Below are 27,207 nucleotides of genomic sequence, written 5' to 3'. Positions count from 1 at the left end.
TTGAACTCAAGAGATTCACCACCTGCCTCTGTCTTCCAGTGCTGGGATTAAAGGCGTGCACCACTATACCCAGCTTCCTTTACTGTATTGTTGCATTTTCCTTGTTAAATCCATTTAATTGGTCTAGGCTATGGATGGAGAAATAGATGGAACATTTGCTTAGCATGTATGTCATTCTGGGGTTGTCCTGTGCGATATAAAACAGCAAAACAGAATGGCCTCTGGAGCCAATGAGTGCTGTTAACAGAGTGCAATCCAGCAACCGTGCTAGAGTAGATTAAATGACCAAATGCAGATGTGGTGTATTGTGTATGGTAGAGTAAAGAAAGAAGGTAACTAAAATCTGAGATGTTCCGGTATGCTAGGCATACAAACACCTCTGCCACCACCACTACTGCTGCTCAGGGGAAGGTTTGCCCAGCAGATTATCAAGAGGAGTGTGATCGAATTCTAGACATTTCGTGAATTTTTCTAGAGAAATACATTAACTTAGTACTACCACTGGCGAGCCCTTCCCAGAGGGCTGGGAGGACCAAATGACAGTTCCCACGGCTGAGGGTGTCGCTCAGCAGGGATGGTGTGCTGGCTTAGCATGTGGGAAGCCCCGAGCTCCACCTTCATCCCTCCAACAAACAAAACAGAAAGAAAAAACTAGAGTCCCATTGTTAGGCAAGGTTGGGAAATGGGACCTTTAAACCCACTGCTGGGAACAGCCATGCTTCCTCCAGTCCTGTAGAGGAAAGGGTCCAGAGCAGGGCTGCCTCACAGACAGGCCTCTGGACTCCTCTGGCAGTATTTGGAGAGGGTGGTAGGGAGGAGACAAGGCTTCTCAGAGCTGTCTGTCCTTGCAGGTCACGTGACTTCTACCACACCTGCTACTGCCTGAGTGGCTTATCCATTGCCCAGCATTTCGGAAGTGGAGCCTTGCTGCACGACGTGGTCATGGGTGTACCTGAAAATGCTCTGGTAAGGCAGGTAGGGGTTCCGCTGTGGAGTTTGTGATCCTAGGAAAAGACCATAGACTCAATCCAATTATAATTCAATGATTCCATTGGTTAACTGCTAGCAGGATGGATCTCTGAGCCAAATTTGAGATTGCTATGGAGGAAGGGTGTGGGGACGGACTTTTAAAGAGGAAAACCAAGTAAAGACTTTCCCTATCTATTCAAGCAAAACCTGTTCCATTCTGCCAAGCAAAGTGATTACAACAACTCAGAACAATCTTTGGGTATCAGCATAAACAAAATAGCAGGTCGTTACATCAGAACAAGTTGATAGTCTTGGCTGTACATTTTTGGGTGGGGGTCACTGAGTCAAGGTTACTGGGAATTTACCTTCCAGGGACTGAACTCAGCAACAAATGGCTGGTGGGTGCTTGGAATTTTTTAGCACCCCCCACCCCACAATGGTCTTAGAAATCCTGAGAGGAAGGATGTCTACATTTAGCAAGAGTTTTGAATATCCATTATCTTTTTCTTTGTAAACAAGAACCAAGCAAGGGGAGAAGTCGAAGAGTTAGACATCTTTAATTACTTTAGTCATCCTATTTTTTATATAGGTCCTTTTTAAAAAAAATAGTGGGGGAATCCAAAACAATCTTTGGGTCTCTGCATAAACAAGTTGCAGAAGCAAAAAAAGGAGGTAGTTATATCAGAACAGACAGTCACGGCTGAACAACTTTGGATGGGGGTCATAAAGTTGGGTTACTGAGAACTCATCTTCCACCAACTGGAGTCAGAGATGGGTGGCAGGTGGGTACCAAGATGGATCCTTAGGTAACATTATATCCTTCTGGAGTCTTTGGTGGAGTAGAAGAATGGATACTTTATGATAAAAGACAAAGTAGATATGAATATTGTAACTGTAATTCTTGCTTGATAACTGTTTTACTATATGTAATTTTACTGCGTTAAAGTTAAGGCCTTCCATGTGGTGATACACAGATTAATGGAGATGGGTTAAATTAAAATGTAAGAGCTAGCTGATAAGTTAGAGCTAATAGGTCAAACAGTATTTTAAATAATATAGTTCTGTGTGATTATTTTGGGTCTAAGCTAGCTGGGCGGCTGGGAATCAACAAGCGGGCCTTCTCCAACAGATGCCTAACATAAAATGGAACTTCTTTGACCATGACAATTCAACACCCCTTTTCTGCAAGGTCTTCCAGGTCAGGGGACCTCATTTCAGTGTGGCCACTTGTGTCCTGCACAGCTGGCTGTTTCCCGTGTAGGTCCCACCCTCTGGCATTTTGCAGCCTATGAGTGAAGGTGCGAATGGCGGAGATGCAGGGCCAGGCAGAGGCGGGATTTCAGTGGTCTGAACTGGGACAGAGATATTTATTCCTCTAACAAGGTGACTATTCCAGCCCGCTGCTGACCACAGTTTCCCTTCTAAGGAAACATATATGTTTCTCAGAGCCTGGGGACCTCTAGCATGGGCAGGGTACTCCAGTCACTGTGTCGCTGGCTTCATGCCTCAGCTTGGATGCCCTCTTGTCAGAGGATGGACTGCCCACATTGCCATACCGCAGTAGCACACGTCAACTTGCCATGTATTTGTTTCATGTGTGTATGCCTCCCCCATATGGTGGCGGTCTGAGGCTAGGCATGTAGCTCATGGGTTGGGTCCATGCAGAGGTGAGTCTGAAGAGCCGTGAGCTCTGCCCCCAGCTCCACAAGAAAAGAACAGGATGCTGCCTACCATGACCCGTGCTACGGCAGCCTGGCAGAAGGCGACACTCTGTGCCTAGACATGAGCCCAAGAAACAAATGCAGCTGAGACCATCCACAGAGCCACCCAGATTGTGAAGCTCTGCCTCCAACAGATATCAATACTGAGCCTTACCTTTTCGCCTGGCTTTTGCGTCTTTCCTTTGTTCGCACTGGGGAATGTTTCAAGCTGAAGTGCAAATAGAGGCCAGCCAGCTGAAAAGTCATTCCTTTGTCAGGTGCCACTGTGCCACTCTGGAGCAGTCACACTGTAGACCAGGCTGGCCTTGAACTTGTATCAGTTTTCTAGCCCTGCCTCCTGGGGTAGTTGGGATTATAGGCTGCATCCACTACACCTGGTTCAGCCTTTGGTGGGGCACGTGTGCAGGTGGAGGCCAGAGGGCAAACTCAGGTGCCATTCCTCAGGAGCTGCACACCTTGTTTTTGGACTTGAGCACCTCACTGGGACTGGGGTCTTGCCTCTTGGGCCAGGCTGTAAATCAGTAACCCCCAAGCCAATCAGTAAACCCCAGGGATCTTCCTGTCTGCCTCCCTGGTACTGAGATTGTTAATGCACCAACCATACGTGGCTTTTCACATGGAACCAGAGATCAAACTCAGTCGCTTGTGTTTTCAAAGTAGGTATTTCACTAGCTGAGCCATCTCCTCAGACCCTCAGTCAAGGTCAGTTCCAAATCTTTCTCAGACACACCTGAGGGTCAGTGGGATGGCTCGGCGGGTTGCCACACAAGGCTGATAACCTGAGTTCAGTCCCTGGAACCCACATTGGACTTTAGGTAGAGTTGATCCCTGCACATTGTCTTCTGACTGCCATCTGAACGCTATCACGTGTGTGCCCTGCAGCACACACACCAAGTAGATAAATAAATAGAAAAATGTTTTTAAGATTGATAGGTATTTTTTATTATAATGTGTTTTTCAATTTGTGTTTTAAAATATGCTGACCTCATAAAATTCCATGCGTAGCTTTCTGCCTCAGCCCCTCCCCCATTTAAGACAGGGTCTCACTCTGCAGTGCTGGCTGGCTGGCCTAGAACTCTCAAACTCACAGAGATCTGCCTGCTTTATCTCCTGAGTGCTAGGGTTAAAGGTGTTCACTGCAATGTCCAGCTTCCCTCTCTTTGTCTCTTGGAGATTTTGTACAGGCGAAGGGCTAGGCCTGTAGCTCAGCCGCTGAGTGCTCACCTAGCACGCAGGAAACCCCAGGTCCCTCTGTACTGTATAAACCAAGCATGGTGGCACCCAGCACTTGAGAGGTGGAGGCAGGAGATCAGAAATTCACTCATTCTTAGCTGCAGTCCTTTTACATGGAGCCCAGCCTAGGATACATGATACTTTGTCTAAATAAATGAGGGGCTGGCAGGATGGTTCAGCAGGTAAGGGTGCTCGCTGCCAGGCCTCATAACCTGAGCTCACTCTGGAACCTATACAATAGGAGCAAACCAACTCCACCGACCACATGCTGTCTTCTGACCCTCCCCACACACAGGATGGGAGTGTGTATAAAGAAAGTGAAAATCTTCTGCAGCTGTATCCTCCTCCTCCTCCTCACTCTCCTAGAGAGGGCCCCGAATACTTCTCTAAAATCCTGTCCTGCTCAGACTTTAAATTTTTCTGTGATGTAGGGAAATAATGTAAAAGAATTGAAATATGACCTGACACTCTCACCCTCAGAAAGAGCTGTGTTCTTTATTGTTAACTGTGAACACAGATGTTCACCGTTTTAATAACTGAAACACAAGCATACAAAGAGTGACGGCTGTCTTGGTGGGTGCCCAGGGTTGGCCAGCCCCTGCTCTCCCTGTCACAGCTGTAAGCATGTTTTGAAAGGAACTTTCAGGCCAGGCAGTGGTAGTACACACGTTTGCTGCCTCTGATTCCCTCTTGCTTTGGTGTACTGGGCTATGTATTACCTCCTTGAAATAATAAAAGAGTAACATTTTCTATGTTGTCTTTTTTTTTCCTTTTTCTTAAGCACTTAGGAGGCAGAGGCAGGCAGATCTCTGTGAGTTCAAGGCCAACCTGGTTGACAAGAGCTAGTTCTAGAACAGGCTCCAAAGCTACAGAGAAACCTTGTTTCAAAAACAAAAACAAACAAACAAACAAAAAACAACCAAAACCCATAAGAAACAAAGGAGTTTCCAGATGCTTCTGTGCGGTGGTTTGCCCACATATGAGCATTTAATCCAAAATGCTTGAAAAGGTACAGCTTTCCAGGGTCGTCGTGGTGGCTCTCAGAGAGTTCAGAGCCGGGAGCTGTGTGTGCACCTGTAATTGCAGCATGGGGAGGGTACATCCCGTCAGAAAGATGGGCTCTTCATTCCATAAAGAATGAAGTCATGTCGTTTGCAGGATTGATGGTTGCAGCTGGAAACACAGTAAGTGAATGGAGCAGTCTCAGGAAGGTCCATGGTTTCTCTCTTTGTGGGTCCTGGGCTGTATACAGACACATCAGACGTGCATGTATCGATGACATGAAACTCGACATCAAGCTGTCAATGGGGACAAAGGGAATTAACGGGTGGGGAAGGGGTGCTAAGAGGGAAGGCGGGCTATGGGGGATATGATCCGCATACAGTGCGTTTATGTATGAACTTTAACTGTTAAAAGTTACAATGTTCCTCACCCCTCTCTTCTTCCCTCTTTTGATCTGGGCTCCATATGAGAGAAAATGCGACCTTTCTATGTTAGAGGTATTAAGGGAAGGAAGAAGGGCAGTGTGATATATGTGCCATGAAATCCAAAGGGGTCACTATTTGGGGAGAGTTGGGGGACCAGCAGAAGTGGGGGCCAAGATGCAAACCATAAAGTATACATGAAGATGTCACCATGAAAGCCAGTGCACACCTGTGGCACTACAGGTGAAAGCAGGAAGATCAAGAGTTCAAACCCAGCTTACACAGCAAATCTGAGGTCAGCCTGGGCTAGCCAGCCTCTTAAAAACAGAATGAAATGAAGAAAACGCTGTAACAAACGCAAGTGTTTTGTCTGCTAATTAAAAACAAATTTAGTAAAAAAAAAAAATATTAGTAATAAAAAAATTATGCTTAAGAAAAGGTTTTGGAGCAAGAGACGTAGCTTAGAGGTGGACACATACTTAACGTGTGCGGTGCTGCGTGTAACAGGTAAAGTCAATGTGGATATTCCAAAGTCCAACAAACTCCAAAATGTATTTCAGATAAGCGTGAGCATTGCCTATGTCATTAACATATGTGAAAGTACATCTGTAAGTGGCCATGCTATGTTCCCTCGTGGTGTGTACTATGAAATGTTTCCAGCGGATAGCGGTCTTTGCACATTTGGGCCTGGAGTAAGCCCGTGTGTGGATCACTCTTGCTCCTTTAGTCTAAGTTCGTCGGGTGAATTCCAGCCAACCAAGAGTGGTGATGAACTCCTGTCTCTTCTCTTTGCAGCAGCCCACTCACCCGGTCTACAACATTGGGCCCGACAAGGTGATCCAGGCCACCACACACTTTCTGCAGAAGCCAGTCCCAGGCTTTGAGGAATGTGAAGACAAGTTGACCTCAGATCCGACCACCGACTAGAGGACCGCATGGCTCCCCCAGCTCCCTCGTCAGACAAGGTTTCTCCGTCTGGGTAGCTTATATGAGCCTCGGCCACTGTGGAGTTGTGGTTTCTTTGTCCTTGCCTGTCAAACAAAACAAAGCCATCAGCTCTGGGTTTGGAATACACAGTGGTGTGATTTTTTTAAAATTATTTTCATACCTGTCAAGCCAAAACTCTGTGAGCCCTGCGTAGTGGGGTTGGAGGAGAGCAGTGCATGCTGGGAAGAAGCCACCTCTCCTGGCAGCCAGCAGCCTGGCCCACCATGCTGAAATGGAGGGTGTGAGTATCTCAGCGCTGCAGCCCCTGCTGTGACGCCCACCTGCACACCACCTTTCAGTCACCAGATGGTACCCACTTGGTAGAAATGTCAGCTCCGTGCCATGCCAGGGTGGGGCTGCGGGCCTGCGTGAGCTCCCTGGAAAAGACCATTGGGCTATAGCAGCACCTGTTTGTCTCCTTCACCCCAGTCATCTGCAAAGGACAGCGGCTGGGAATGGAGGAGAAGGGTCTTAGCTGGAGTTCCTCCCCGCAACCTGGGAGAACCGAGCCAGGCATCTCTCCAAGGCCATCTCTGGTGTAAGCAAGACTTGTTTTGTCCTAGGTATGATAACTAGACCCAGGTAACCAATTATGATTGGAAAATCAACCTCTAGGCCAACTCTGTGCCAGAGGAAGCAGCCTGTCCCAGAGCCCAGCCCCTGCCTCTCCCCATCATGTACTTGGAGAGGCCCCCCCTTCTTCCTCCAGGCAGTACTGCAGCCCCGGCTCCTTCCATTCCTTCGTTTCCCTCATCCACCCCCAAAACAGTGTTGTCTTTTCTCATCCAAGGTATTAACACTACTAAGGTGTTCATCTGAATTGATGACTCAGGATTATCCCTGCCCTGCCCACCCCAAGCTCACTGAAACTGAATCAGTGCTAGGCAAGCTGGCTGCCGTGGTGATGGTGGTCTTGGGTGGTAGGGCAAGCACTGCCAGTGTGCTGAATCCTGGAGCTGCCTCTATGCCGCCCTTTCAGTCAGCAGGGGGCTGAGTTTGGTCATCCATCCACTGCTACAGTCCCAGCCTTCATGTGAGCGGGCAGACAGGAGCTTGGGGGCGCAGCATGAGGCTCTTCCCGAAACCACTGACCATTTGCTGCCTCTGATTCCCTCTTGCTTTGGTGTACTGGGCTATGTATTACCTCCTTGAAATAATAAAAGAGTAACATTTTCTATGCTGTCTTTTTTTTTCTTTTTCTTAAGAAAAAAATTTGGATGTGTATGTGTATACCCATACATGTGTGTATGTGAGAATGTGTGTCTGTGTGTGTGAATGTGAGTGAGACCAGAAGAGGGCGCCAAATGCCCTGGCTCTGGCGTTACAGGTGGTTTTTAGTGGGCTCAGGGTGGATGCTGGGAACCAAATGCAGATCCTCTGGAAGGACAGCAAGTCCTCTAGCCCTCTACACTATCTCTTCTATCTGTACCAAGAAAATTCCTTCCAGATGCCCATTTGCTTGTGGGGATTTGCTGTCTCCTGCATATGAACGGAATAGAACTGCATTCTCCCCTTGGCCACCTTCTCCACACATTGAATTTTGACATCTGTGCTTGTCTCTAACCATGGAAGAAACTTCGCTCTGGCATTGCATAGGGCTGCTGGGTGGACATCCAGGCCATAGGTAGGGGCTGCCATGAGTATCACTGGACTCTGCCATTACTAGAAGGGCCGTATCACAAGGAAGGCCAAGAAAGTAACATTCTGTGGCTTGCCCCTTGGGAAAGGAGATGACCTCAGAGGAAACTCCACCCATGCAAATAACCCAGTTGCATTCTGAATGCAACTCTCACGCTGGCAATGTCTATTCTACTAAAAGGGTTAGGATGCCATCTAACATGTCCAAATCTGTTTGTCCACCACTGACAGTAGGAGAAGGCTCAGCACCAGCAGCCCAAGGCACCAAAGATAACTGCAGTCATTGGGGTCAGGAAACCACTTGGAACTGAGATGTCTTCACCCCCAGGAGCAGGACCCGGAAGGGCAGGTGGAGCTGGGCAACGGAGCGAAGAAAGGCTGCGCCCCGATCCTGCGTCTCAGGCTTGTACTACCGTTTCTCAGCTTCCTTCTCTAGAGAGCTTTCTAATTCAGCCTTCAGGTGGGCCTGGAGAGAAGTCTCAGATTTGGTTTGATCCATATTTTGTCATGTGGGGCCTCAGTAGAAGACACTACTAACATAGCATTTGACCCCAGGAAATATGTTCCTACTAACAAATGCCAGACTACCACAGATGTGTTCACGTGAGGATCCTGCCAGCCCTTCCTGGCACCAGAAGGCAGGATTCCTAGATCAGCCAGGGTGAACCACCCCCACCCCCCAGGTGGCAGTTCTAGAGAGTGCTTTCTGAAGCAGTCTTCTCATCGGAGCCTTGTTTCTGAGTAACATCAGGTGAGAATCTAGCCACAGTTCTGTGGACATGGCCAAGTTCAAGGTCAGAGAGGAACTACCAGCCCCCTCATTCCATCCTTTATCGCTGCTCTATCATGAGCCTCCTGCATCCAGAGTCTCGGTTGTGCTGGGGCGTCTCCATTACCAGATCGTCTCCTCTGCTGAGATTAATGTTTAACCCCATGGTTGATCTTGCTCATCCCAGATTCCCAACAGTCCCAAGAAGACAGCAATTCGGGCCCAGTTTCTGCAGTCTCGGGCTGGGACTGAGATGCCTCCTCTTTGCTTAGCCTAGGACTTATCTGGGGCTGCAGAGTCGACATGAGCCCCAGCTCCCACCTGGTGGCAGAGCTCCCAGAACTGCCTTTTGGAAGGAGTGCAGATGTCCAGAGCCAGAGAGCTAGCCTGAGCCACAGATCCTTCAATGATCTTCATTTTAGATCTTGCCTTTGGTCCTAGCTGTCCTTGGCCAGTAGCCCGTGTCTGGGTCTGTGACTGCGGAGCGGCACCATCTATTCTTAGGCGTCCTTTGAAGCATGAGACAGCAGCGTATCTTCCTGTGTCATTACGACAGCACCATGAAGTCCGCCTGATCCGCCATGCCATGGGGGTTATGAACTCAACACCTGGACTGACTGGACTGGCCCAGGAGTCTGAAGGAGGAAGGAAGATGGTGGCTCTCAGAACTGGGTTAACTAGAGCTTCCTAGGGTCAAGACAGAACAAAAGACCAGGGTGGGCTATTGCAGAGTTCAAGTGGATGAAAGCAACATGCCAGTTGCTGAGTCTCTTCCTGGTGACAAATTCCATAACAGATTTGTCATATAGGCCTTAAGGACACTAAGGGCCAGAACACCCTTGTCTAAGCTGTTTGGCAGACAGTATAGTAGTACCCTATAGGAAGCCACTTGGCAGAAAGACCATACACAAGATGTTTAAATACCAGTGCCAGGGAAGGCCCTCTGCCAAGGGCTAGCCTCACTTGGGTCTAGCTTTGTTGCTTCCTGGTGTTTTATGTCATCAGAGATAAAATTTAAGCAACATGGAGACGCGGAGGCACAATGACGGCTCATGAGGTAATGCCTGCCACTAGGCCCGACTCCCTGAGTTCGGTCCCTGGGATCAAAAATGGCAAAAGGGGAGAAGCAGCCCTACAATTTGTCCTTTGACCTCAACATGCGCACTGTGACATGCATGTGCATGCATGCGTATATGCACACATCTGCATGCATGCGTATATGCACATACCTGCATGGATGCTTGCATATACACACACAAATAAGTTAATAATTTAAAAAAGAAACCTGAAGAGATGACTCCGTGGCTCAGAGGATTTGTTGCTCTTCCAAAGGATCTGGGTTCAGTTCTTAGCACCCACGTGGCGGCTCACAACTGCATGTTAATTCCAATTCTAGGGGATCCAACATTGTCTTCTGGTTTCTGTGCACACTAGGCATGCATGTGGCATACACATACTTGGAAAAAAAACATGCAAAATAAAATCCTTAAGGGAGGAAACCTTGAGTGGTGGTTGGCTGCATGCCCATCACACTATCACACTAACGGTATAGACTGTACTTCTGGCAGGAGCTTAGTAGCCAGGGACTAGAGATGGAGGTGTCTGGGGCCAAAAACAACAGCTTGGCTGTAGACTACTTGGGTTTTATAGCCAGCAACACAAATTAAAAAGGCAGCAGCAGTAGCAGGTGTTCGACAGCCCTGAGTGCAGTGTGGCTGTAGCTAGAGGCAGGATCCACTGGCTTCAAGGGTTGGGTATCTGGTCCATAATGCTAACGTTCCATCATGCAGATTAAAGAGCTTAGTGTCACTAGACCCACCTCTTGCCACGGTGTGTTCTGGGAAATGACAGGAGCTCGCCATAGCTTCCAGCTTCTGACTCCAGAGGAACAGATCAAAGCTCCAAATAGGGATCGGATGTGTTTATACCTGCGTGCTGTCTAGACTCTCAATGTGGCCTCAAAAGATGCAACTCCTGCACGGAGCACAGCTCAGCTGCGCGGAGCACAGCTCAGCGAAGGCACGGACTGGCACTTCTCAACTACCTCCTTCCAGGATGGGTTTGACTCAGGGATGTTTGCTCTTCTGAAGCTGGTCTGGGAGCTATGACAGTGTTGCTTCCATCTGGGGAAAGAGGGGTGCTTCAGGGGGAACTGCCATATCTTCATAACATGTTCTCTTGCAACTGTTCAACTCAGCTCCACCACAAAACCACAGGAGTGTGGCTGGGTCCCAAGCCAGGCTGTGTTTATGAAGACAGGTGGTGGCCCAGATTTGGCCCATGGGCTGCAGTTTGCCCTGGTAGAGATGCCAACTCATTTGTATCCGTTTAGTGTTCTGCCGTATCTTCATGGCCAGGATGCTTACTGTGTACTGTGCAATCAAACAGATGCATTCGGTTGGTAAGCCTCAGGCTAAGCATTGCGGTCACTCACACACACTGCTCAGGAGTGTTCACTGCTGCCTTGGAGAACACACAACTGAAGACAACGGTGAAACTGACAGCTGTATTGGTGGTGCACCTGTAATTGCAGGATTGGAAGCAGGGACAAGAAGGAGCCCAAGTTCAAGGCTAGCTTGGGCTGCAAAGTAACCCGATAACCTGAGTTTGATCCCTGGACCCCACTTAGCAAAAGGAGAGAACTAACTCCTATAAATCGTCCTTTGATCTCAACACATGTACTGTGGTATGCATGTGCACATATGTGTGTGCACACACATAAATAGATTAATACTCTAAAACAGAGTGTTGGAGCTGAAGGGAAGGTTCCATGCCTTACCCCCTCTTGGTGTCAAGATTAGCAGATGAGTATCTAGTGCTAGCCCAGCCTTTCTTCCCAGTGGGGTCTACTGTGCTTCACTAGCTTTGGGCCTATATCCTGGTCACCTGCTTCTCTCTCCAGTGGGCAAAGAGACACCATCAGAAGCACACAATATTAAGAATGGGAACAAAAACCCAGATGCAGTGTTGCAAGCCTAGAATCCCAGCACTGGAGAAGTGGAGGTGGCAGGATCACTAAGGCCAGCTGGTGTGGTAGCACATGCCTTTCATCTAGCTTTTGGAACACAGAGACAGGTGGATCTCTGTGAGTTCAAGGCCAGCCTAGTCTACATGTGAGTGACTTTTGGGCCAGCCAGGGATATATAATACATAGTGAGATCCTGTCTCAAAACAACAATGAGAAAGAGAGAGAGAGAGAGAGAGAGAGAGAGAGAGAGAGAGAGAGAGGCGCAAGTAAAATTCATGGTCCCCCTCAGCTATACAGTGAGTTAGAGGTCACCCCAGGCTACCTAGACTTATTTTGGGGAAAAAAAGAAAAAAGAAAAACAAACAACATCAACCAAAAAGAATAAGAAAAAATAAAAAACACCAAACCTTTAAAAATCTACTAGAAGCCCTGTCTCAAACAAGCACAATTACTGGGGAAAGAAGGAAGCTCTTTGTAAGTTACTTTCTGTTGCAGTGTTAAAACATGGCCGAAGGTAACTTCTAGAGGGATAAAAGTCCATCATGGCAGCAAGGGGCAGGCACAATGGCGGGAACAGAAAGCTGAGAGAGTTCATCTTTAATCCCAAACACGAAGTAGAGACATTCTCGTTCAAACCACAAGTTCAAATTAAAATCAGTCAACAGGGGAAATGGGTACTTAGGAGGCTAGTGACGGCCGCTGGCCCCCACAGTGGATTAGTGACAGAAACCAGGAGTGGACAGCTCCCCTCCATTCCAGCCCCGTCAGCCATCTTGACCTGTCTCTGCTTTAACTACTTGCTCAGGATTGACAGTAACCACAGATAAGCCAGGCAGCCTGGTTTAGTCCTGGGGATTGATCCAGAGCCAAGAACATGACCTGAAACAGTCCAAAGAAGCCTTGCACACTTGACTGTCTCCTCATGGGACAGTGGTACGTGTGGTCATTTCTTCTTAGAAGGCAGGCAGGCAGGCAGGCAGGCAGGCAGGCAGAGAAGTGAGCACATACAGGCTCCCAGGAGACGAGGAAACGCCTGAGCGTTGACCCCAAGGCCCTATCTGTATTTTCAGTCATGTGAGCCAATCTGAGTTGCATTTACCATTATAAACAGTCAACTTACACTGTTTTGACTCCATGGGATTATGAAGGCAACACATGTTGAACAGGTTTCGTACAATGCTTGGCAGGTTAGGTGCGGTCAGTGCTCTTCTTACTTTTTGACAATCTATGAACCCAGGCTGGTCTAGAACACAGGACTCTTCCGCTTCAGTCTTCCACGGGGTGGATGAAAGGTGTGTACCACGGCACCCAGCTTGTGAGTACAGTTCTGAGGTCAGATCTTCAACTTATGATGCACTCATCAACAATCCAGGTAGAGCTGTACTTGCAAGTGAGAGCATTTGGATGGTCTAAAACTATCCCAGATCACTACTGAGGCCACAAAGGCCCCCAGCTACTACCGGAGAAACAGCATCCTCCTTCCCCTCACCAGTGATAAGCCATGGCCATCTGCCTGAACTCTTTCCTGCCCTCTGACCCTTGGTGCAGCCTCACCAAACAGGTGAGGCAGGTGTGTGACCTGTGTTTACGAGAAAAACAGGTCAGAGAGCTAAGTGACTCACTGAAGTCTCTGTTGTTGGGTGGTGGAGTCCACCTGAGCCCAGACCTGCTACCTCCAAACTGCTCAAAGACTTTTTGTTTGTTTGTTTGCTTTTTTATCACCCCAGACTTCTAGATGAAGAGGTACAAGGGTAACCTAAGGGTAGGGGCAGTTTATGTCTTCCAGGGCTGGATGACTGGTGTCTGGAATTCCAGGCCCCATCTTTCAGCGGGACGAGATGGTGACAGCAAAAGGGACAGGCCTACCCCATCCTTCTTTTCTTCTGAGATGGCGTCTCATGCAGTCCAGGCCTTGAACTCCTTCTGTAGCTGAGGCTAGTCTTGAACTCCTGATCCTCATGCCTTGACCTCCTGTGCTGAGGTTACAGGAGGGGTGGGGTGGGGCACCACCATACCTGGTTTACTCAGTGCTGGGGCTTGAACTTAAGGCTTTATGAAGGCCAGGCAAACTCTAGCAATTGGACTATGTCCCCAGTCCCTTCTAAAGGACCTCATGCCATGTATGATCCATTGTATAGAGTGTCAGTCTCTGAATGAAGTGTGTGCCACCCTGCTGTGACACTTGATTCCTCACAGCAAGGCTGTGATGTAAGTCTCCATGAGCTAACCGCAGTCCTGGTGGCAACCAGTCGCAGCATGTCTAACCGGTTCCTGGACATCTTCCTCATTTCCCACAAGGACAGCTTCACTTGAGCTCTTCACCAACTGGTACAGGAACTGGGATCAGACAGTCGAGATTCTTTCCTCCTGCCACTCTGGCATATCCAAGAACAAGATCAGGCAGGAACAGAGTTCAGTTTAATGGGAACTTTTCATTGCCCTCAGTAACTCCTAAGCAAACACAACTTTAAAAACAACCATAAGAATAACCATGGTAAGCCAGCACTCAGGAGGATCAGTTCAGTGCAAGCTTGGGTTACCTAGTGAGTTCCAGGCCAGCTAGGGCTATAGCAAGACCCTTCTTCCAAACAGAAAACAATAATGATAATAATAATAAAGCGTATTTTAAAATAAGCCTTTGACTTCGAGTGTGGATCAATGAATGATAGAAAGCTTGCCTAGAATGTATGGGGCCCCGAGTTCATGTCCTAGCACAGATAATGTGGATGTGGTGGTTCAAGTCTATAGAGGCTAGAGGATAAGAAGTTTTAGGCCAGCCTCAGCTATATAACTAACTCGAGGCTGCTACATGAGACTCTGTCTCGGTAAGGAAAAAAACAGGAGGCCAGAGAGATGGCTCAGAGGTTAAGAGCACTGGCTGCCCTTCCAGAGGACTTGAGTTCAGTTCCCGGCAACCACACGGTGGCTCACAATCATATCTGACATCTGGTGCCCTCTTCTGGTGTGTCGGCACACATGCAGACAGAACACTGCATACATAATAAATGAATAAATCTTAAAAGAAAAAAAAAAGAGGCTAGAAAGATGGTTCAGTGTGTAAGAGAGCTGGTTGTTCTCTCAGAGTTTGATTCCCAGTACCCACATGGCTGCTCACAACCATCTGTATGTAATTCCAGTTCCTGGGGATCTACTACCTCTTCTGACCTCCTTGGGCTCCTGCATGTACACAGGGCGTATATAGGCATATGTTTTATATATATATATATATTAGTATATATAACCATTTTTTGTTGTTGTTGTTTTTCAAGACAAGTTTTCTCCTGTAGCTTTGGAGCCTGACCTGGAACTAGCTCTTGTAGACCAGGCTGGTCTTGAACTCACAGAAAGCCGCCTGCCTCTGCCTCCCGAGTGCTGGGATTAAAGGCATGTGCCACTACTGCCAGCAAAAACTTTAATTTTTAGATTGACAGAAAAATCACAAATCACAAAGTTTCTATACATCCACCGCTGTTAAACTTTTACAGTAAGGGGCCAGACTGTCCTCAACTGGGGTTGGTGTGACGTTTTTGATTACTCAGCTTAGCTCTGGGGGAGGAAAACCAGAGGGAAGTCATGACAATGTTGATCTTGATCCAAACTCTTCCTCCCTCCCTTCTCATGTGCCCTAGAGAGGAGTCACTATGGTTAGCCCACATCAGGCTCCGTAATTTGAGGGTGGAGCAAATCAATTAGCTGAAATTCCCCACAGGAGATTTGTTTACTACTCATTAATTCCTTTATTCAGCCCTTTGTACCGGCAGTTCCCAGTCCATGAATTCAACAGAGAACCAGAAATACTAGAAAAACTGATGTCCACACGGAGCATGTGCAGACTTTCCTCTTCACTGTTAATCCTGAAACAATACAGCTCAGCTGCTATCGACATGGCGTTCATGTTCTATTAGGAATTATAAACAATCTACAGCAGTGGTTCTCAACCTTCCTAACGCTGCAACCCTTTAATACAGTTCCTGTCGCAGTGACCCCCCAACCATGTTATAAATTGTAGTACCTGTATTACATTGTAGTTTAAGTAACTGATATGCAATCTAAGGGGGTAGTTACCCACAGGTTGAGAACCACTGACCTAGAGGTTTGGGGGAGGGGCAGTATTTGGGATTAAACTCTGAGCCTCATATGCTAGATAAGCACTCTATGACCAAGCTTCATCCTCAGCCTCAAGAGATAAAACATACACGGGAGGACTTATGGAGGTTATGTGTGAATACTCTGTCAGCCAACTAAGACCTGAGCATCCATGGCTTTGAGGACCTAGGAGGGATTCGGAGTCAACTTCCAGTCCTGAGGGTCTACTGTCTCCATCAGCACTGACTCCAGAACAGGCCGTGCTACAGAACAGACTCACTTCAGTTTGGGTTATGTTCTAATACTATAGCCTATTTTGCTACTCAAATTGTCCCTACTTTGGCCACTGGAACTCTTTTAATTGGCTGTTTCTTTCACAGAACAGTATTTTTTTTTTTTACATTTAATAGCAACATTATTGTGGGATAATTTTCTTGTACACTGTGAAGATGTGACTCTGCTAAGGCACCTTCTGATTGGTTTAAGAGCTGAATGGCCAACAGCCAGGCAGAGAGGCTAGGCAGGATTTCTGGGAGGACACTGGAACTCTGGGAAGAAGAGAGGTGGAATTCACCAGGGAGAAGCAGAGGTAATCCGATGTACAGAATGGAAGAGAGGTAATGAGCCAGGTGGCAGAACATAGATGAATATAAATAAGTTAAGAGGTTGGTGGGAACAAGCCTAAGCTAAGTAAGGCCAAGCTTTCATAACGAATAAGTCTCTATGTCATTACATGAGAGCTGGCAGTCCAAAGATAGTCCAGCTACACATTATATCATCCTTTTATTTCAAAAACCATTGCCTGTAATGACTGACAATTGGTGCTGGGTATGTCTGGGTTGAGTATACTGTTCTTAGTTTACCATTTGACCTTTGCTCACATTAACTTCTGTCCATAATATGCACGCTGTATTGTTGGTTATCTTGGGTGTGATTCTTCCTTGCTCCCCCTGAACCATGATGCCCTTGTGTGATGGGACAAAGCAGGGCTCAGAGTCACAGCGCCTGGCAAGAAGGCTGCAGGGCATGCTCCCAGAGCACAATGACGAGTGCCCATCATGAATGACTGGCGAGGGCCCTGCGAGTCATAGCCTTGTGAGAATGAGGCTGACAGCTGGTATAGGAGGGTCTTTCGATGTGTTGCTTTCATTGGTCAAATAAAGAAACTGCCTTGGCTTTTTGATAGGGTAGAATTTAGATAGGTGGAGTAGACCGAACAGAAGACTGGGAGAAAGAAAGCAGAGTCAGGCAGATGCCATGGCTCTCTTCTCCGAGATGGACGCCAGTTAGACTCATGCCGGTAAGCCACAGTTAAGTGGCAATACACATCAATGGAGATGGGTTAAACTAATGTGAGAGTTAGCCAGTAAGAGGCTAGATATAATGGGCCACGCAGTGTTTAAATGAATACAGTTTCCGTGTAATTATTTTGGGTGTAAATTAGCCAGGCGGCTGGGCAGCGGGGAAGCAGCCCGCTGCTCCTTTTTACTACAGATAGCACGTATGCTTTTCACTGGGCAACACCCCTGAAGCCCTTTCCCTCTCCAAAGCTGTTCCTGCCGTGTGTCTGGATCCTAAGAGAGCCCATCAGTGTGGGAGAACAGGAATGGTGATCCAACCTCTATAGATTGGGAGACTTCAGCAATACAGGCAGTTCTTAAGGCAGCTACACAGGGCCCACGTAGCCTGGGGCTGGACTATCAAGGGAGAAAGGAGAGCCCAGGGTTTCAGAAGGGCTGAGTGGGCCCCTTCCCTGACCCATACCATTCCTTCCCACCACCTGTCCCCAGGGCCTCACTTCAACTTCTCTGGCATTTAGAAACTGGGCATGCATGCTTGTGGCACATGTACAAGTCTTATCTCTACCCACGCAAACTTCAAGGCTTTATAAGCTGCCTAAATCTCCCGAGTGGGTGGGTGCATGACAGCTCAAAAACTACATACCTGTGAGTCAAATACCTGTGAGTCAAAACCATGCTGGGCTATCCCATCGAAAAAAAGAGATGACTGCACATCCAGGCTTCTCCCACTGAGCACTTCGACGACTCTGTGGAGGACCATGACAGAGCAGGCACTTGGCTGAGGTAAAGCAGGAAGAACTGATCAGCCTGAGACCTCCTGGGAGCTTCTAGGCTGAAAGGCCTGCTCACATCTGCTCGCTGCATACAAGGAGAGGGTGGCCAGGACTCACTTCCTGGACAGGAAATGAGGTCAAGTTGTTGGACCCAGAGTCCTTCTTCCCTGGCCTCTCAGTGGCCCTGTGGCAGGTGTTTGCTGTGGACGTGACATTCCGTTCTTAGGCTTAGATCCGCCCCTACCATCTCGGGGCTATGAGGACTCCAGGAGATGGGGGAAGAGTGACGGTCAAATGCTGTGCATACAGCCACACTGCCAGCTGGACTCCCTGAGCTGAGCGACCAGATGGTCAGTGGCAGTCCTGTGAGCAGTCGGTTCCTTCTTGAGCCATATTCTGCAAGGCTCATGCTCTGTGTAGAAGCGTACTGGCTCTCCCCACTGGCCGGCACCATTGGGTTTGTTTTCTCTGGCAGAGAGCTTAATCCTTGGTCACTTTCGGCACTGGAATGGAAAATTCTGGTACAGTTTTCTTAATACTGTATTCTTGATTCCTTCATTTGTTTTCCTCCTGTCTTTAGTTTGCTGAGACTGCTGGGTAATTCTGTCCAGAGAGAGCTGTAGGAATACATGGCCCCACCCTGCAATGAACACCAGGGGCCAACCACCCTGACTGGTGCCTGGCACTCACAGCAAGCCTGGACAGCTAGATGGCACAGGCAGAGAAGGGACCCTGCTGTGACTCCAGGGCCACCTGTTCTGTAACCTTTAAACACACCCATCCTTCTGGGTTTCTGCAGCCACGTGAGTGTGCTTGGGTCCAGCCCCAAGTTTGTCTGCCTTACCTCACCCCACTATAAGGGATCATTATGAAATGAACAATTTTTGTCCTATAAGAGGCCTGAGCCATTCTTCCTAGGATACTAATACATCCTTTTTTTCCACCTTATAAAGCAGCAAGATGTTGGCACACACACAGACCACTGATAACTTCATCTTTCTTCACCTCAAGCTATCCCACCTTTCCTACCCCTCAGATATGGCTTTCCATCCTAAAAATACTCCTATGTTCTATGTTTGGTAAGGCAAACCGAAGTCTAGGGACTCCCAGTGGGCTAAATTCCCTGGCTTCTTAAAACTCGCTGCTTCAAGAACCGGCATACTGGGAGGCAGGCAAAGTCCAGTTTGTTTGGGTACCCCAGGAAACGGCTCAGGAGGGAAGGCTGAAAACAACGACCGGCACACACCCTAAAAAGTCCCGTGTGGAAGCACCAGGCTGGCACACAAAGTTCTCTGAAGAGACCCAAGCTGCGGCCAGAGGGAGACAGGTGAAGGTACCAGGATGTTAATGCTTAGGGGCTCTGACTCAGCCAGCAGGGACACTATTCCTGAAGTCTACCTTAAAGGTCCTCCTTGAGTTCCTCAGAGAGCAGGCGACACATTTGCCTCTGGTGCTCGTTATTTATCACCTTCCCCTCCTCTGAAGAATCTTTATACAGCAAACCTCCATGGCATCAGTACAGGGCGGGGCTCGGCCACTCTGTATTGCACCACCACCCAGGCAGGACAGCTCTGGACCACGTGGCTGCTGAACTAAGACCTGTCAGTGACTTGTTCTCTAAGTGCTAGGTACACTTCAAGGGCATCTTACACGTACACCCAAGTCTCACAGTGGTACTTGGTTATTGTCCTTGTGTTATGACTCTGGGTACTGGGGCAGCAACTGGTGGTGACAAGCAAGGGAACTTAGCCATGCGGGCCCACGCCTCTGGCTTGTGAATGAGAACTCCTGGAAAGGAATTCCACAGGGCCAGAGAGATGGCTCAGCAGTTAAGAGCACTGACTGCCCTTCCAGGGGACCTGGGTTCAATTCCCAGCACCCACACGGCAACTTGATTGTCTGTAACTCCAGTTCCAGGGCTTCTGACACCCTCACAGAGACATACACACAGGCAAAACACCAATGCACATAAAATAAAAATTTTTAAAAAGTGGTGTCTGCAAAGGCCAGCAAGCTGATAATTAGCAGGTAAAATTCCTTTGGAGTGAATGAGCAGACTCCTAGTTCCCACCAATCAGATCATATCCAGGGCCTACAGCCATCTTCCCCGCTGTGCTATCACCTGGCTGCCTGAAGAACCCACATTTTAAGTGTCTTAATTTATGGCTTTATGTTCTGGCCCTACAAAAAACTTCATGTAACTGGAACATGTAACTTCCAACACTGGAAGATGGAATTTGGGGTGATCTAAGTTAGTGTTCCCCAGCCACAGCCGTTTATATTTGGCTCCAGAATAAACTCTTTATCCCCTTTGACATGGGAGTGTTTTTGCACCAAAGGCCTCAGCTACACCAGCACTGGCTCCGCAGTGCTTCAGGTCAGTTTCCCTAGGTCAGCACCAGCAGCCACGACGCTCGGCTGAAAGGTGAGGTGGGGGAAGCAAGAGATCCATCACGCTGCTGCTGCAGTGCAGTCGAGCCAGACCTAACAAAACTGCTCAGAACGCGGTAGTTAGAAAACAATCGTGTTTTCTTCAGACAGGGTCTCACTATGCAACAGAGGCTGGCCTTGAACTCCCCATCTTTCTGGTTCCGTCTCCCAAGTGTTGGGATTATAGGTATGTACCACCATGCCCAGGAACCTGCTGTTTTATCCCAAGGGACTAACCAGCCAAGGGACTAACCAGAAGTCTTTGTGAATGTTCTCCCTAGGGAGAGTAGGGGGTGTTTACCACCTTGCTCAACAGAGGCTGGCAAATCTTGTCCCTACCTGTGTCTCCTCCTGGCTGTGGACAGACTACAAGAGGACAGAGAGCCCTGCTCTGGCAGGATCACAAACATCTGAGCCCAGTCTGTGTGTCCTGACACAGCTATTCTGCGGGACATTTGAAAAGGGTAACAGGATGTCTCAATCCTGGAGTCCCACTGGAGCAGGTACAGTGGCGGGGTAGCCACTTTCACTTTCCATGTGCCTCACCGGCTCCAGGAACCACCTGTGACACTAACTGCAGCCTAAGCCAGAGTGCTATAGGTCAGGGAGGCTGGAGCCCTGGAATCCCCTGAACAAGCACTCTTGGGAACAGCCCGACCTACTTGGAGCTTCTGTCAATTTCCCTGAGACAGTCCCAGCGAGAACCTCTTTAGTGCTGAGGAGTCTACTGGTCTGGACCGGGGGTCCTGGCTCTTTGGTCCAGGACGTGTTAGGCATCTGAGAGACACGGAAGTCAGCCGTCATCCGGCCAGCTGTGCTGGATGAGCTACCACCTCCTATCGTGTACCCGTCACTGGTCACACTACCTCATTTAGTACACACAGACACCTTATAAAGTTACTGCCATTATGAGCCTCGTTAGGAGGTAAGGATGAAGCCACTTCCTGAAAGACGCGACATTAAACCTAGGCAGTCACTCCAGAGCCTAGGCGCTCACACTGCCCTTTTGCAAACAGAATTCTGCTTACTTCAGTCGTAGTTCACGTCTGTCCTCCTCCCACCCACTCAGCTTTGTTTCCTAAACCTGTCCCAGCTGACAGCTGTTGGGCGTGGTGGCACGCACGTAAAATGCCAGCAGGTGGGAGACTGAGATGGGAAATCTCAATCTGGGCTACGCAATAAAAGGAGGCTAGCCTGGCCTGCGCAGAAAGAGCGTGTATCAAGAAAGCACAAGGGGACCGCTGCGAGCCATTCTCTGAGAAGACCAGCATGTCAACAAAGCCCCAGCTTATGTGGAACTCAGGGCGGTTGCAAAAGCAGTCATACCACCTTCACCGCCGTAAGGAGGAAGCTGTAACTTTCAACAGGCCCCTAAGGGAAGTTACTCGCTGCAGTGACCAAGCAAACAGAAAGTCAGCAGGTAACCTGGGCTCTGTGGAGACCCAAGAGTAGTGACAAAAACAAAGGCATTGATGGACATCACTCAGAGTAGGCCAGTCAGATTCACGCGCCCCGGGCGTACTTACAGGTCTGACACCTTGACTTCTGTTTGTCCCCTTCAGCAGAGCGCTCTCCAGCCTGTCTTTAGCTCCTGCTTTGCTTCCTGTCCAGTCAGTGCTGCCCGCCTACCTACCAGAACCCAGCCAGTCTATCAGGTAGTCTAGATTCTCCCAGAGAACTCAGCCAGCCATTGCACCCCTTTACATGGCTCACAAATTCCAACGAAGTCTAAACTTAACTGTCGTCCCATACCATCTTGGAGCCAGGGCCTAGTTTCCAAGATATGCTACCAGCCAATCAGCTTGGCTGCCTCTTTGGGTTTGCTCCCTGGCTGCTGGGTGCTTGGCCTTCTATATCTGCCACCTCACCAACCTGGCAGCACTGGCAGATCAGCCCTAACGTCCACGCTGACCAAACCAAGTATGTGATGCGCTGATGGCCGTGACAGAGGCGGCACGTGGGCCTGCAGCACTTGTGAAACCTTCAGGCAGCTTATGCCCATGCCTCACCTGGCCTCTTCCCCTGCCAAGGGAGGAGAGCAAGGCCTTCAGTGTCCTGCTTCCCCAGCGGCTTTCTCCTTTTTCGGGTACCTCAGCTATTGATGCTGCCTCCTGCACAAACACAGCCTATCCACCAGGGCTCATTAGCCAGACACTATGGACTGACACTCAAGGGACCGAAACCCCAGCACCCTCTGCATTCTAAAGCAAAGAACTTACCTCACTTCACTTCTTCCCTTGGTCTATGAAAACGGTACTTCCTGTCATTCAGACTGGAAAACCAAACGAAGATGCTTTCTGGCCGGAAACTCTTTTCTTTCAAGCGTCAAAGAAGTTCAGGTTGGAGTTGGGTCCATGGTAGTTAACTTGATGCTGTTGTGGACTCTGACTTCCGGGCTTTGGCAGCTCTGCTGCTTCTGCTGTTACTGGAATTCTCTAGAAACTGAAAAACCCCAGCCAGTACCAGCCACCTCTCACACTGGACACTCATCAGCAGGAGAGTAAGAGCCACACAGCTCTGAGCCGTCGTTTCCTCCCAAGAGCACTGTTTAGCAGGAGCTGCTGCCACAGTGACCCAGTGCAAGCCTCAAAGTCGCCTTCTAGCAGTCCCTTAACCACTCTCAGGCTGAGAGACAGGAAGAAACACATCTGGCGACAGCTGCTCCTGGCTCTGCAGGCTCCAGGCAGAGATCTCTGCTTCTCTTTCAAGGATCCACATAGGCCCAGCAGCTTCCAGAAGGCTCTTCCCTCAACTACCTTGGCCATTGCAGGGGCAAGAAGACACCACTACCAACAAGGATAAAATAAGTTTTTATTTATATTCTTATAGTAAAGGGGGAAGCCTTAACTTGCAAGACAATTCTTGGGCAGTATGTACAACATACTTTTTATTTCCATGGAATGGAATCAAATACCGACTGAGACTACAGAGTATACACTAGAAATCAGCAAATGCTGGCAACAGAGTAGGAAAAGACAAAGAAATGAAGCCTGAAGACATGAAACCCTTCACTGGGCTCTGTTGACCACAGCCAGAGCCAGGGCTGGATCCACAGTGGCGACAAGTTCCAGGACTGGAGGCAAGGAGGGAGGGAGGCTGTAGTGGGCTGTGGGTTTAGTACCAGGTAAGTCGCTCTTGGTATTTACATACAAAATAGTTGGCTCTATTTCTTAGAAATACACGCAGAAAGAAATGAAGATTTGATCATTACTTTATGAATCTGTCGCTTTACAGTATCGACATCATCAGAAATAGGGGCATTTCATTCAGATTCAAATTTCAGTAGCAGGAAATAAATATCAAAACATCATCACTGGCCCTTAATACAAAACCTCTACCCCTCCTACGACTCCCTCCCTCCCTGTCCCGCCCACACATAACCACCCCTACCACTCCTGGTGGCTGTTTCACTGCTGCCATCTCCTATACATACCAGTGTCACGTGACCTTCTGTAAGGCTGGCTCTGCAGGCTTAAACAACTGAAGCGTGAAACATGCCAAGGATTCTGCAAATCTGTCCCTGCTTTCCTTTTCACCACAAACTTCTTCAAGAATCTGTTGGTCTTTCAACAGGAGCGATAGATGGCGTTTCCAAAAACCAATCCTTACAGAGGAGGGGCAATTCTGATTACTCCAATCTGGTCATCTTGCCAAAGTAGAGCAGTTCAGAGTCACAAATTCCACCAAACAGAGGTGAGAGGACTGGGAGGGGCCTAGCGGGCAGATGCCCTCCAGGCACACTCTGAAGGCAGGAGGAGTTGGGGGGTGGGGTGGGCAGGACACCATGTACTCAGAGGTCTGGCCGGCTGTCTGTCCTCCACAGAAAGAGCTGCCAAGTTAGGGTGTTTTGGTTTAAAATTTCTGGTGGGGACAGGAACCCCTGAAGGGAACACATTTAAAAATAGTGGACACAGGGAAGGGATGAGAGCTGTTGTCCAAGAGCTTCTATGCAAAAATAACAATTAATAAAGAGAGAGGAAACTAAAGAGTCTGTCAATGGTTTGCGAGTTCTAATGATGAACTGAGGAGGATGAGGCGGTGGAGTTGACAGTTTTTATTGCTGGCCTGCCCCGCATGGCTTAGCTGGCCTCCATCCGGAGTTTCTTCCTGCTCTGGGGCTCTTCAGGCTCGGACTCTGAGCTGGAGTCTGAACCTCCATCGAAGGCAGAGATGGTGCCGCCCTTGGCGTTGGTGTAGAGGCTGTTGTCTGAGGAGGGGTAGTTGGTCTGCAGTTGGGCACTTGATCTTGCCTTCTCCAGTGCACGGACTAAAAGGCAACCAAGGGAGCATGTTACCACCTTCTGGTGATCCGGATAAACCAAATCTCAGACTCAGGGTCCAGCCTGTTCTTCCTAAGGGTTTGCTTGCTGGCCCCCAAGGCACAGGGTGGCTCAGAAATCATTCCCTTCTGGTGGCTGTTCCCCCTTTTCTTTTCCCAGCTGGACTTGGGGGCCCAGCACACATGGCCAGCCACTCTGCCATACCACCCTGAAGAGAAGGCTTGTGATGAGACACCGTCCTGCTATGGACCCAGCACAGAGACCAGAGCAAGAGTACCCTGTTGGATCGAGCAATGCAATGAGAGGAGAACCTAGCCTGGCAATGCCAGGCTCCATGAAAGTGTGAAGGCCCAATGAGAGTGGGAAAGGATGACTAAATAGATTGGGTCAAAGGAAACTTTTGGCTTGGCTCTTATGAACAAAATCCACTTGGAATGACAAGCTGGACACTTGGAAGCAAGTCACCAATACACACAAAATACCTGGGCTTTTCAACAGACACCCCTACATGCAGGCTGTTTGGCCCATCATCCAACCCACTACCGCCGCCCACTGCCCATCCCTTGGTTCAGCTCAACTTGAGCCTGGAGGATCAACCCTTCATGTTATTTATTTTATGTGAGATGTTCTAACCCAGGTGGTTACTTGCATTTCCTTTTACTTGCATCTTCCATGAGGGAGGAAGAGAAGTGAATTCCCCAGGAACAAAGAACTTGATCAGCTCTCGCTTTCCCCTGTGGTTGTAGGAAAAGGCGGGTGTGAGCATTGGAGAAGAGCAGGGGCCTGGCCCATAGGCTGCCCTGATTGGACTACTATTGGCAATAGGGAGGGCTCACTGTCCCTGAACTCCTGGAGATGCTGGTACTTACATGGCACATTCTACTCCAAGGACCTCAAAGCTCTGTTCAGAAACCTGACACCAGGTATGACCCTTACTGTAGGCAGAGCACCTGAGCCCCAAGGAAGGGAGAGATCAGGCCAGAAAAGATACAAGCCTTTGGATGTTCAACTCCCTAGTTCCTCCATCTCCTCACTGGAGGGTCTGGTCCTTCCTCAGGATGGCTCTAACACTCAACTTCGAAGGCCCGTGGAGCAGGGCTGAGGATGCTTCTGAGGCATGGTCCTCTGGCTCTGACTGAAGGCCCAGGTGTGAAAGCCCCAGCCTGGCCGGGCACAGCAGGGCCAATTGCCCCATGAGCGTGGCTGCTCACCTTGCTGCTCCAGAAGAGCATTCTGCCGCTTGAGGTCATCAATGTCTTGCTGGTGCGTGTGGTTTTTCCTTCGCATATACTGGATATACTCTGTTGCCTTGTCTAAGATTTGGGCCCGGGATGCCTGTTGCAATATGAGAAGAAAACATGGGACAAAATAAAGACCAAGTCTGCGTAGCAGGAGAACCATGTCTTTCTCTGGCAACAGCATGAGGGAAAAAGGCTGAAAACAGGAGGGTGAACAAGATGGAAATGGCTAAGGAAAAAGCCCAGCTATGGCTGTTATCCCAAAGTACCATGTGATTCACCTATACAGGTCTCAGCTCTACCAGGAAGCCTAGACTCAGAGCCACACTTACTAAAACCACCAGCTAGCCTGTGGACAGCTGGGCCTTACAGTTTGTCTGGCTCTGAACTTGTATTCCTCTCATCTCCTCTGCATTCTTTTCTGATAGACTTGTTTGTTTGAGACAGGCTTTTAAGGCCAGGTAGGCCTCCCAGCTGTTGGGATTATAGCCATGAGCCACACTCTCAACCCTCCGGCTCTTCAGTTTACTTTAAAGTCTTCCGCTTGCCGCTGACCTTGAACTCACTATGTAGCTGAGTCTGTCACCCCTGCCTTTACCTTTTAAGTGCTGGGATAATTACTCCCAGTTTTATGTGGTGCTAGGGATTAAACACAGGGCTTTGTACCTGTTAGACCCAGCTGGACTAAATCAAATGTCAAAACAAAATGAAAACTCAGGCCACACACACTCTGCTAGGCCTTGGCTACAGGCAGCCAGTTCAGAACGACAAGATCATGGACTGGCCTGGAATAAAGATGGGTACATGTCTTTCCATCAAGGTCTTAAACTTCCCCAGCCTCAGACTACTGGCAAGTAAGCTCAAATGAACAATGCTCCTGCTGCATCACCGTCTTTGTCTGTCTAAAGAGTGCATCATGAAAGCTGGAGGTGCTTGATGTCAACACAGGAAGCAATTGGGCCATCCCAGGAAACAGCCACACCTCTAGATTATGGTAGACAATTTGGGCCGGGCACAGCAGGGGAACAAGTAAAGTAATAAATAAGTCAATAAAATGGATAACAGGTTACTATTTACTGGGCCCCTACAATCATATTGTTTGGAAGATTCCCACCAAGCTGCATGTATGGCCAGGGTTAAGGCCAGGCCACCAGCCCAGCATGTAAGACAGCACAAAGACAAGCTGAAGGCCGGCAGCACAGCAGCCCCGAGTGCAGCATTAGGAAAACTTTGCACTCAAAACAGTCCTACATTACACCCCAGGGCTCCAAAGCAAACCGAAAACAACACTGAGGGGAAGGCAAAACACACAAAACTCAAGTTGGTAAACCTAAAATTAACTCATACTAAATCCTACCGATCAACTGACAGGGTAGGCGAGGTGAGGCCT

General features: G+C 48.7%; 2 protein-coding genes across 10 annotated transcripts in view; one reads left to right on the top strand and one right to left on the bottom strand.

Annotated features, from left to right (window-relative positions):
* The window catches only part of Fntb (farnesyltransferase, CAAX box, subunit beta), a 77,125-nt gene extending 69,616 nt beyond the window's left edge, over positions 1-7,509 (top strand). Inside the window, exons 11-12 of the mRNA XM_048415964.3 lie at positions 852-966; positions 6,143-7,509. Coding sequence (XP_048271921.2) covers positions 852-966; positions 6,143-6,274 — 247 coding nt within the window. The 3' untranslated portion in view covers positions 6,275-7,509. The remainder of the gene's footprint in view (positions 1-851; positions 967-6,142) is intronic.
* Positions 3,608-27,207, bottom strand: part of Max (MYC associated transcriptional regulator X) — a 44,128-nt gene continuing 20,528 nt past the window's right edge. For 2 of the 9 annotated variants that reach the window (XM_087911720.1, XM_087911722.1), the window contains 2 exons: positions 25,791-25,914; positions 23,094-24,566 (listed from right to left, as the gene is read on the bottom strand). In XM_087911720.1, the coding sequence (XP_087767846.1) occupies positions 24,379-24,566; positions 25,791-25,914 (312 nt within the window). In that variant the 3' untranslated portion in view covers positions 23,094-24,378. The other 7 variants (XR_015739227.1, XR_015739229.1, XR_015739228.1 and 4 more) reach the window with 7 other exon arrangements.

The sequence above is a fragment of the Myodes glareolus genome, chromosome 11 (assembly GCF_982192425.1).
Source record: "Myodes glareolus chromosome 11, mMyoGla1.1, whole genome shotgun sequence".
Classification (NCBI taxonomy): Eukaryota; Metazoa; Chordata; class Mammalia; order Rodentia; family Cricetidae; genus Myodes; species Myodes glareolus.
The sequence above is the reverse complement of the archived record's forward strand: the minus strand, read 5'-3'. Positions and strand labels throughout refer to the sequence as shown.